The 12,162-nt window shown below is 50.6% G+C and overlaps 1 protein-coding gene across 1 annotated transcript in view; it reads left to right on the forward strand.

Moving 5' to 3' along the window:
- The first annotated feature begins 1,125 nt into the window (after window positions 1-1,125).
- The window catches only part of NID2 (nidogen 2), a 54,186-nt gene continuing 43,149 nt past the window's right edge, over window positions 1,126-12,162 (forward strand). Inside the window, exons 1-2 of the mRNA XM_048852152.2 lie at window positions 1,126-1,452; window positions 2,424-2,735. Coding sequence (XP_048708109.2) covers window positions 1,249-1,452; window positions 2,424-2,735 — 516 coding nt within the window. The 5' untranslated portion in view covers window positions 1,126-1,248. The remainder of the gene's footprint in view (window positions 1,453-2,423; window positions 2,736-12,162) is intronic.

Consider the following 12,162-nt stretch of genomic DNA (forward strand, 5'->3'; position numbering starts at 1 on the left):
TATTAGCTGGAGAAGATCAAGGTTTACAACATGCCCGGTAAAGAATCAGGCCAAGATTTTCAAAAGCGGCTGGCGCTACTGGCTGCCTCCATTTTGGGGGGCCCAAGTTGAGACACCTTAGAGGGGCCTGTGTCTTGGAGAGTGCCGAGCACTCCTCCTTTGGCAAATCTCCTTTATGGGGGATCAACTTGGGTACCCAAAAATGGAGGCCCCCCCAGAAGGACTCATCCCTGGTGAAACTCTTGGCTGTCTAACATTTGATTGAGTGATGTGGCTTCCCTGGCTTTCTGCACCCCCGTTGGGATGGGCCGGAGCGGGGTCTAAGGAAGGGCAACCAGCTGCATGCTGTAGGTTTGCAAAACGCCAGCGTAAAATCTCCACGGACTCACAGTCGTGTGTGTGTGTTTCCTTGTCGTCAGCTGGCCAAGAGACCAGCCCAGCCTTCCTCCAAGCCTTGCAGCTTCGGATTGCCTTGCCCCTGGGGGGAGATGGAGTAAAGTGAACCTCACCGGCAGTCAACGCAGGGGGGCCAAAGCAGCCCAGAGGGCTCCCCACACCAGAGCCACGTTGGCACACCAGCCCCTCAGTGCATGGCTGGCCGTGGCAGTAGGGTGACCAGAGAGCAAGTGTGAAAAATCGGGACAGAGGGTGGGGGGTTGTAATAGGAGCCTATATAAGAAAAAGCCCCAAATATCGGGACTGTCGCTATAACATCGGGACATCTGGTCACCCTCCCTGGCGGGGGTGTGAGCAGTCCAGCCCTTAGCACCCCAGGGGGCTGATTCAGTCCCTCCACCACCCCACAGCTGGGGGGGGTCTCATACACAGAGGGGTTGATCGTAACCCCGACCTTTCCCCCCCCATAATCCGGAGTGTGCAGCGCACCAGCGGGGCCGGGTTCTGCTTCTCCAGCCCCGGCAAACGGGGGCCCCGCGTCCCCCACACGCGGGGCTGGGGGGCGCTAGGCTCCTGCCGGGGCGGGGGGACCCCAGGGCACCGCCGGGCTTCACAAGAACCAGCCGCGGCGCCGCTCCGGTTTCTGGGGCCGGGCGCGATTGGCCGCTGGCCGGGCTCGGGGCGCCCAATGGCGGCGCTGGGGCAGAGCCGAGACCCCGCCCCGGCCAGCGCCGGGAGCGCAGGTCGGACGTGGTGGAAGCGGCTCCTGGGCTGGAGATTCCTGCCCCTGCCGCCGCCCGGGAGGGGAGCCAGCCCCGGGCCGCCGCTGCCGCCGCCCCGCCAGGGCCCAGCATGGGGCTCCCCGCGCTGCTGCCGCCGCTGCTCGTTCCCTGCCTGCTGCTGGGCTGGGCGGTCGCGCTTCCCCGGCGGGAGCTGCTCCCCTTCGGGGCGCCCCGGGGCGATCGGCTGCTGCAGGACGGGGACGACGAGACCTCGGCCGTGGTGACGCTCGGGAAGCCGCTGCTCTTCTACGAGACGCGCTTCAGCCACCTCTACGTGAGTGCCCGCCGCGGGGCTGAGCGCCCGGGCCCGGGCTCGAACCCGCGGCCGCTCGCCCCGGGGCTCCCGGGCACGCCCAGGCTACAGCCCCCCCGGCGGCTAGAACTAAAGCTGAAGGGCCAATAACAGCCCGCAGCGGGGTTATTGGTCCGGGACTGGGCAAACTTTTTGGCCCGAGGGCCACATCTGGGTATGGAAATGGCATGGCGGGCCGCCCCGTCCCTCCCATTGGCCGTGGATCCTGGCCAATGGGAACGGCAGAGCCGGCGCTTGGGGCAGGGGCAGTGTGTGGAGCCCCCTGGCTTCCCCTACACATAGGAGCCAGACAGGGGGGAGATGCTGCTGCTTCCCGGTAGCTGCACGGAGCCACGGCACGCATGGAGCAGGGCAAGCCCCCGACCCCGCTCCCCAGCAGGAGCTTGAGGGCCAGATTAAAGGGTCTGATGGGCTGGACGTTGGCCGTAGTTTGTCCAGCCCTGGTCTCAGAAGTTGCTAAGAACTTGGTGCATCCGTAGATTGTCCTACATGCTCCCCTTTCACCTAGCTATTCCTACCCCTCTGTCTAGCTAATGGTGCTGGAAAACATTGTGCCCAGCTGCTTCCCCTGGCGTGGGGGGTTGCCTGGAGTGAGCCTCCAGCTGGGGATGGAGCTTACATGGGTGGAGAGGAAAGAGAGGAAGCTGAGTCTTTGTCGTCGTCCCCCCTCCTTCCCCCCTGCCCCCCCTGTAATGTTGGGTAAGTGAGGTCCCTTGTGTCTGGGCCCCGGCTGGACTGAAAGCCCCTGGATGGGGTGGGTGGAAGGACTTGGCTCGGAGGGAGGAACTGGTGATGCAGAGGAAGGGTGGGAGTGTTGCACTGAATGGGATCTTTCTGCGCTGCAGCTGTTGCTGCCTGTTGACAGGAGTCCTGTGTGGGTGGACGAGATGGTGGAGAGGGCTTTGAGCAGAGTTGTTTGCTGTCTCTTGTAGGTAGGAACCAATGGGATCATCTCCACCCAGGATTTCCCCAGAGAAACCCAGTATGTGGACGATGACTTCCCCACTGACTTCCCAGCGATCGCCCCCTTCATGTCCGATATTGACACCAGCGGCGGGAGGGGGAAGATCTATTACCGGGAGGATGAGTCCACCGAGGTGCTGGGCCAGGCCGCTCGCCTTATCCATGCTGGATTTCCTAGTGCAGCTGCAGCTGCCTTCGCTCCCACCCATGCCTTCGTCGCCACCTGGGAGAACGTGGGTGCCTATGAGGAAGTGTCTCGAAACTCGGAGCCCTCCAAGAAGGTAAGGCCAGTGTTAATAAAAAGAACAGGAGTACCTGTGGCACCTTAGAGACTAACCAATTTATCTGAGCGTAAGCTTTCGTGGGCTACAGTCCACTTCATCGGATGCATAGAATGGAACATATAGTAAGAAGATGTTTATACATACAGAGAACATGAAAAGGTGGAAGTACCCATACCAACTGTAAGAGGTGAATTAATTAAGAGGAGCTATTATCAGCGGGGGGGGAAGGGGGGGCAGAAACTTTTGAAGTGATAATCAAGATGGCCCGTTTCGGACAGTTGACATGAAGGTGTGAGGATACTTAACATGGGGAAGTAGATTCAGTTAGTATAATGACCGAGACATTCCCAGTCTCTGTTCAAACCTAAGTTAATGGTATCTAGTTTTCATATTAACTCAAGTTCAGCAGCTTCTCATTGGAGTCTGACATGAGGTCTCGTCGTCCCCGTCCTGCAGCAGCCGAAGCTTTTGAAGCTTTTCTGTTGCAAAATTGCCACCTTTAAGTCTGTCACTAGTGATTAGAGAGGTTGAAATGTTCTCCTACTGGTTTTTGAATGTTACGATTCCTGATGTCAGATTTGTGTCTGTTTATTCTTTTCCATAGAGACTGTCCAGTTTGGCCAATGTACATGGCAGAGGGGCATTGCCATCATGTGCCAGCATATATCACATCGGTAGATGTACAGGTGAACAAACCCTGGATGGTGTGGCTGATGTGATTAGGTCCTATGATGACAGGTTTCAGAGGAACAGCCGTGTTAGTCTGTATTCGCAAAAAGAAAAGGAGTACTTGTGGCACCTTAGAGACTAACCAATTTATTTGAGCATGAGCTTTCGTGAGCTACAGCTCACTTCATCAGATGTATATCGTGGAAACTGCAGCAGACTTTATATACACACACACCTATGATGGTGTTCCCTGAATAGATATGTGAACAGAGTTGGCATTGGGCTTTGTTGCCAGGATAGATTCCTGGGTTAGTGGTTTTGTTGTGTGGTGTGTGGTTGCTGGTGAGTATTTGCTTCAGGTTGGGGGGCTGTCTGTAAGCGAGGACTGGCCTGTCTCCCAAGATCTGTGAGAGTGCAAAAACACTAACCCAGGAAACTATTCTGGCAACCAAGCCCGATGCCAACTCTGTCCCCATATTCAGGGAACACCACTCTAGGACCTAATCACATCAGCCACACCATCCGGGGCGTGTTCACCTGCTATAAATCACCTGTATAAATATCTTCTTACTATATGTTCCATTCTATGCATCCAATGAAGTGGGCGGTAGCCCATGAAAGCTTATGCTCAAATAAATTTGTTAGTCTCTATGGTGCCACAAGTACTCCTTTTGGTGTATATACTTTTGGTATACTGGTGTACTATACTTTTGGTGATACAGACTAACATGGCTGCTACTCTGAAACCTGCCAATGTTAATGTTAGCTGCTGTGATCCCATTGGGATCTGAAGAAACAGTGTAATTCCAGAGAGAGATGTGGCTGGGAAAAGGTTTCTAACCAGAAATGCATGGTGCAAATATTACCCACGTCAATGGCCCCTGTTTTTGAGCATCTGTACCAGTTTTCCAGACTAAGGTTATATCTACACTGCACAGTTATCCCAGGTGACTGGCACCAGGGTCTGAGCACCCTGGTTAGCCTTACTCAGGTGTGAGCATGCCCACTGCAAATGTAAGAATGACAGACCCCGGTCGTTGTCGGGTGGGATCGAACCTGGGACCGCTGAAGCTTAGTGCATGAGCCAAAAGCCACATGGCTCTTAGCTAAGGCTGTAAACTTATTATTCTCTCTCTCTCTCTAAGTGGTCTCGGTACCACTAAAGTGGTCAAAACACCACACCCAGGAGGTGTGTGGGTTACATACTTCCCCTACGTGGAAGTCCATGTTCAGACACTTCCCAGTTGAAATCCCGGATGAGCCCCTGCTTGTAACACCGACAGTCCCTGGTTGTTGGTGGGCAAGATTGAACCTGGTACCTCTGAAGCTTAGTGCATGAGCCTCTACCGCATGAGCTAAAAGCCATATAGCCCTTAGCTAAGTCTGTAGAGCAGACTCATTAATCTCTCGCTAAGTGGTCTCCGTGCCACTAGATGGGACGGAACACCACACCCAGGAGGTGTGTGGGTTACACAAAGTACTACCTGCATTACTGTGTCCCCAGTGTTTCTACCCTCACCCGTGTGTGTGTGTGGGGGGGGGGGGGGGGGGCAGATTGCAGGAGGGCTGTCTGTGATGAGACACTCTAGGATTCCTTCCCTGTAAGTTATGTCAGTTACTGAAGAACTTGTCAGTCCTCCAATGCCCTTCCCACAACTCCCCCCAGAGGACAATCAGCACTTGAGTGATTTAGCCCTTATCTTGACTGCAAAATGGTTGGCTTTCAACCTGAGTTAAAGTGGAGTTCAGGCTCTAACCCATACCCCCGGCTGGGTTGGCTAGCCTGGGCTTAAAGTGCCTCTGGCTTAACTGTGCAGTGTAGACATCCTAGGGTCCGACTCCCTGGGTGCTCCGGGGCTGGAGCACCCACAGGGAAAAATTGGTGGGTGCTCTGCACCTACCGGCAGCTCCCCGCCTCGCCTCCGTCTCCTCCCCTGAGCGCGCCCTCCCCACTTCTCCTCCCAGTGCTTGCTGCTGTGAAACAGCTATGGGAGGGAGGGGGGAGTAGCGAGGATATAGCCCACTCAGGGGGGGAGGTGGGGAAGAGGCGGGGCCGGGGTGGGGACTTTGGGGAAGGGGGATGGAGTTGGGGCGGGGCCAGAGGTGAGGGGGCACGAGCACCCACTGGCACCAGGAGAAATTGGCGCCCATGGTAGACATACCCTAAGACCTGTTCACTCACGTGCTCTCGAACATCTCATGGAGCATCAGCTGAGCCAGAGCTCAGACGTGGAGTCACAGCCCAAACTCCGTGGTCTAGAGGGACTACAATTGAACAGCTGAGGGCAGCGCAGCTTGGATCTCTCTTGGTGAGGCTAGAATACCATTCACAAACCCCTTAAGGACCGATTGTGAGACCCTGACTCCAAGGAGTCGTGCTGAAGTCAGCTGGGCTACTCTTGTCACTCACTTCTCACAAGGGATTCACGATCTCTCTTGCAAACACCAGTGGTGGAAATCAACGGTCATGAGCTATTATAATTTGACTACTAACAGCATCCACTCAACATATACAAAGACTCTGGTGGTCTCTGCTGCAAAGACCTTGCAGTACAGTACAGATAGGGCCTTTTGTTTTCAGTTTTTATTATATTTAATTTTCCTGGGAATTTATCGGTGTTTATTACTACAACAACGAAAACAGGTGGAAAAAACAATTAATAATTTTTCTGGGTAAATATCGGGGTTTATTTTGGTGGATGGCAGCTTGGGGGAAAAAGTCTCCAGTAGCTTTGATGAGTGGAATTCAATGTGGTTTGCTGCAGAACTAAAACAGAACTGAAAACAAAGTGTCACCTCTGAGTTTAAGAAAACAGTACATCTCTCATCCCCCTGATGAATCTTTTCATTTGAATAAACAGTTTACTGTTGTAGACTTAGAACTATTAGCCTATAAATATTTACATTTAATAATTGGGCCACATCATTTGCAGCGCATACACTCGACTTCATCCTTTTCGCCTGTTTTTTTTTTAATTTTAAATACTTCCTTGTGTTCTGAAACGTATTCTGAGACAGATTTTCATTTTCTTCCCATGTTAGTGTATCAGATCTTTAAACCGTTATCTGCTAACAGCTTGAAATGTGTGCGGGGCGGGCGTAATATTCATCAGTACATTCAGATGCGCACGCACTTCAGAGTTGTGTGCATGCCTGTTTGTTGTGTGTATCGTCTAGCCTAATACATAGCCTTATTTCAACAGACAGCTTTGCATATACACACAGACTAAAATGTATTATTGTACAACAATCCATTGCATGAGAGAGATGTATTTCCCTAATAAAACGATTGATTTTTTTAAAATATATTGGAATGATACAAAAGTAGGTTGAAAATCAGAAAAGAAACAATTCTTTTTGTAAAACCTGGGGTTGTTGGGTTTTTTTGTAAAAATTGGTTTAAACCAAAAATGAAGGGGCTTAAGTATAGACAAAGAGAGAGCCAAGCAGGCGCTTAGAATGCTCCGGGTGATGGTATTAGCTAGAGGTGGTGCAGAAATCCCCCACTGGCCTTTGCTGAAAGGTTCAGCTGCAAATGTACCTTCAATACAGTTGCTCTGGATTTACAATGGTGTAACTGAGATCCGAATCTGGCTCAGAGGGACTGATACTTGTGAGTATATCAGGTAGGGTTTGGCCCAGGATTTGTGATTTGATTTTTAAAAAAATATTTTTTAAGCACTCCAAACATTTTGTTAAAGATTTGGGCTCCTATTCTCCTTTTCTGGGGGTTTGTTTTCCAAGCTACTCGTTAACAAATGTCTGTGGGGAATAGCTTTCAGAATTTCCACTGTGGGTTGATGTGGAAAGTAGGCACCACTTAGATCGGGTCTCAAGAACTTCCTGCAGTGATGCATGCTTTTCAGGGACACGAACTGATAACACTCATGAATAGACTGAAACGCTTTCAGATTCACAGCACTTGGATTCCCAAGTCATTTCATGGCTCTGGCCCATGAAGGCGGAAATTGCTGTCATGATGAACGCTGTTCACTGGTCTGATTCCTTACTGAGGGGGTAGGGAGCTCCTAGTGTTGTCATTGCCCCGCTCCTTGACTTTTATAGTGCTGTTTGCACATCTCTCATGTGCCCTGAAAGCCTGGCTGTAGTTTTTGTTTTGTTTTTGTTTTTTAAATCTGGAATTCTTTTGGGTTGCAGAGAAAAAACTTCTTGAAAAATACCGTTGATTTGCTGTTCTGAGCTACCTGCGTGCAGCTTGCTGATGACATGCTAACATCATGTTGCAACATGATAGGAACATAGCAGTTGTCATCCCAGGTCAGCCTAGTGCTCCATCTAATCCAGCATCCCTGTCTCTGACGGTGACTAGTACCAGATGCTTCAGAGATGGGCAATTATTGAATAAATTGCAGTAGGGAATTTTCTTCCCAACCCTATCAGTTAGGAGCTGGTTTGTACCCTGAAGCATGAATATTTATATGATTATTTATATATACACATGATATTTATATCATGGCTACATCTAGGCTGCATATATTTCTCTCCCCCCCCCACCCGACTTTTCAAAAAAATATTACAGTAGAATCGCAGAGTTACGAACACCTCGGAAATGGAGGTTATCCATAACTCTGAAATGTCCTTAACTCCGAACAAGACATTACAGCCGTCATCCATGGGGAGGGAGATGGAGGGTTGGGGCTGCAGCCACGGGTGGGGGTATGTGTTAGGGCTGTGGCCGGGGTCAGGGCCTCTGACCCTCGGGAGCACCAGAGCTCTGGGCTTTAGATCTGGGAGGAGCTCGGGGCTTCAGCCCCACAGCTCTTCTCCCAGTTTCAGCCTTGCGGGGGGCACCAGGGCTCAGGGCTTCAGCCCTGCAGCTCCATTCCTGGCTTTTGCCCTGGGGGACACCGGGGCTCGGGACTCTCCACGGCTCTGCTCTTGGTTTGAGTGAGGGGAGGGGTGCCTGGCCTTTAGCTATAGGGGGAGTGCTGGGGCTGAAACCAGCGCTCCCCTCATAGCTAAAGCCCCAAGCCCCAGTGCCCCCCACAGGACTGAAACTGGGAACGGAGCCATGGGGCTGAAGCCACAAGCCCCAGCACTCCCCCAGGTCTAAAATCCTGAGCCCAGTGCTCCCGAGGGTCAGAAGCTCTGACCCTGCCCGGAGCAAGCTAAAGCCCAGAGGCAATAAAGTATTTGCTTTGTGTGTCTGTCTGTCTGTCTGTCTCCGCGGCTGCCTGATTACTTCTTGTTCCAGAGGGTGTCTGGTTGACCAATAAGTCCGGAACTCTGGTGTTCATATCTTTGAGGTTCTACTGTAATGTAACGCTGACTGTTCTCATTATCCAGTTGTCTATACAAGTGCCCTATCCTTTTTTGCATCCTGCTAAACCCTGGACCTCGCTGGTACCTTGTGGCAATGAGTTCCGCCGGCTAACCAGCCACATGTTGTATATGCAAAATATTTCCTTTAATCAAGTTTTAAATTTGCTGCCATCCTCTTGTTTTTGTATGATGATGAGAAGGCAAATAGAAGAGCCTGATCCTGTGGTGGAGATAATGTGGCCCAGCATTGCCATGTGGTGAGAGAATTTCACTATTCTGCACTTACTTGTACTATAGTATTAAGAGGTTGCAACGGTCAAGGGTGTCTTCAGAAAACGAGGTCTCCTTTGACCTTTACTCTCCTCATCCATCCAGCATATAGGCTAGTGTTGCTTCCCCATGAATGTCTTTCTGCAGCTCCTCCTTCAGGTCAAGCATGGGATGTGGAACAGCCTGTTTTAGGACCGAGAAATCTCCAAAGCACTGGCCCCTGGCCTCTTTGCTTCAAGAACCTTACAAATAGACTCTCTTTCTCTCTTCCCATGGGCTCTTATTAGGTTGTTTATCAGCCCTTTCTGCTGCCTCTCCATGCTTGTGATGAACAGTCTGGCTGAATGTCAAGTTGCCTTTCAAGCTGTCAAAGTGCCTCTTTTCCTTTGGCAATGCATCTCCCATTCCCAAGTGGAGCAGTATCGTCCACCGCCTTCCTCTGTGGACCCAGTGGGTCTCCTGGAGGTTGGCTGATTGACTGGAAGAAAAATCCCATGCCGTGCCAAGCAGCGAACAGGAGTGCAGTCCTCCCCTCAACACATCTTCTTAAAAAGTCCACTGCTTAGCAGGGTTGCTGTCGCTGGAGCCGCCTGGCCCAGTTGTGGGTTTTGGGGCCATGCCAGTGCATCTCCGTTGCAGGATGTTGGTCTGACATAGGAAGTGAGGGTCACCGGTGGGGTTTGTGCTGAGGGTTTTTATGGCCGGTTTGGGAAAGAGCAAGAGAGAAATGGAGTGACAGCATTTCAGGACTTCCTAACCTGGTACCAAATGGGAGTGAAGAAAAATGTTCTTTTTGAAGGAGGAAGTTGCTATATGCATCAGGGAAAAGAATCGTACAATCACTAATTAAAATATCTGCTACTTGTGACATGCCAAGCATCGATCACTCAAGGAGCAACAATTTTGTTGAACTCAAGTGTTCAAAAATCTGTCCCTCCAACTCAAAAAAAATCATGAGTGACTTAAAAATCATGAGGCTTTTTTTTAAAAAAAAGGGGGGTTCTGTTTGCCTTCTAGGTTTTGAACCTTTGGGGTCACATTTTCAAGCTTTTCTCTGCATGCATGAGTTAGTACCTTACTTGCATTTAAAAAAAAAATTTGAGATTCTCACATAATCACATGACTCCAAGAGCAGGAGCTTTAAAATAGACACCGAATGAGACTTGCGATAAAACCGCAAGATGTAGCAATGCTGGATCAATATACTGTTGCTGACAATGCTGCTACTGAGTTTGTTTAGGGACGGCATTTTGCAGACATTTCTCCATGGTGTTTTTTATACAATGGCACACTCTCTTGATCGAGTAACTGAAAACAGCAACAGTGTTTGTGAGCAGTATGGTCTCTGGCAGCCTGCACAGTGAAGCGAGTTGAAATCTGGCTTACCCTTAGCTGGAGCTCTGGGAAGCTGCACTGAGGTGGAATTTGCCTTCTATGGCTCTTTTAACAAGTGTTAAACGGCCAAACTCCATTGAGATCAGCCTAGTAACAAGCTCTGAGCTAACCGTTTGCTCTTTGACCTCTGTCCTTTACACTCCATCCATCCCTCTTATCTGTCCGATTTCTCTCTAACCCTTCTGGCAAACTTTAGCAGCGATTCCCATCTGATTATCCTCAGTTTGTTCAGTGAGGACTTAGTGGGCAGAATCAAGCTCCAGAGTAAACTCTGTTGACTGCAGTGAGGTTGCACCAGGGATGGATTTGGTGCAGTCTCTGATTGCCCAGCTTTGTAATGTGTTTGTGTCCCCCGTCCCACCCCAGATCTTTTTTAGTGTAGCTTTGTTTGTGTTGCTGAACTGCTGTCACTGGGGCATAGTCCTAAATGCCTGGGGTTGTGAGTGTGGGTGTGCGTCCTTCACAACAAACTCCCTTTATATAGGAGGGATGATGACTGCCTTGTGGAAATGCTAAGAAACTCTACAAATAGAGCTGGGGCCCCTTTTTGGCTGCTGAAATTACTGTAATGAGAAAAGTCCATGCTGCTGAGTGTCTGTCAAGCCAAAGGCTAACTGACGTGGGAGGGCATCTTTCCGTGACTTTACCCGCATCGTCACACTTAGAATTGGATCATTAGTAGGATTTTATTTTCCATCATTTCTCTGAAAAGGCTTTAAAACATCATTTCAATTCCTTCCTTCCCCCCAGATAAAACACTAGCAGCTCACTCTCATTCTGTACTTATGTTTCAGTAGCCCTTAAAGGACCCGATTTGAGAGCAGGGCCCCTTTGTGCTAATGTAACCCATGCCTGCTGGGTGTGGGGCCCTGTCCCTCTCTAGTGGCACCTAGACCACTTAGAGTGAATGAGATTGCTACAGCCACCAAAGAGCCATGTGGCTTTTAGCTCATGCAGTAGAGGCTTATGCAGTAAGTTTCAGAGGTCGCAGGTTTGATCCCACCTGCCGACAGTGTTACAAGTGGGGCCTCGTCTGGGCTATCAACTGGGAAGTCTCAGAAGCTTGGGGTCTGCTTCCTCGGCTAGGGGAAGTACATAACCCATGCCTGCTTGGTGTGACGCGCTGTCCCCTCTAGTGGTACCTAGACCACCAAGAGATTAACGAGTCTGCTACAGCGTTGGCTAAGAGCCAGGTGGCTTTTAGCCCATGCAGTAGAGGCTCATGTGTTTAGCTCCAGAGATCCTAGGTTCGATCCCACCCACCAACAGCTGGGGTCTGTTGGTGTTACACTAGGCACGTGGTACATACACATAGTAGGAGACAGTCCCTGCTGGTATAAAAGGACAAGACAAAGACGGTGAGAAAGGAAGTATTATCATGCAATTTCCAGCTGGGGAATTGATGGACACAGAGATTCAGCCTCATTAAATCAGGGAGCCCAAAACTCAGGGGGGAAAAAATGTTTTCGTAGAGACTGGGGGACGGATTCTTCTCCCGCTGGTGCAAAGAAGGAGTAACTCCAAAGCAGCCAATGGGGTTACAGCCATGAGAGGGCTGATGTGAGATACAGGAGAATCGTGTTTCAGGATCACTCAGAATGCAGTACAAAGGTTCCTTTAAACCTAGAGGCAAGGTTCAAAGGCAAGTCCAAAGGAGTTCAGCATATCAGAGGTGTGGGTTGTCCTGCAAGGTAGCTCGCTCAGGATGAGTTAGGACTAGTTACTCTGCAAGGGGCTAGCTGTGGGTGCCCGCTGCTCATGAACACTCCGCGGAACATTCAGGGGAAACATGCACCTGATTGAGGAT

This window comes from Caretta caretta, chromosome 6 (assembly GCF_965140235.1).
Source record: "Caretta caretta isolate rCarCar2 chromosome 6, rCarCar1.hap1, whole genome shotgun sequence".
NCBI classification, from domain to species: Eukaryota; Metazoa; Chordata; order Testudines; family Cheloniidae; genus Caretta; species Caretta caretta.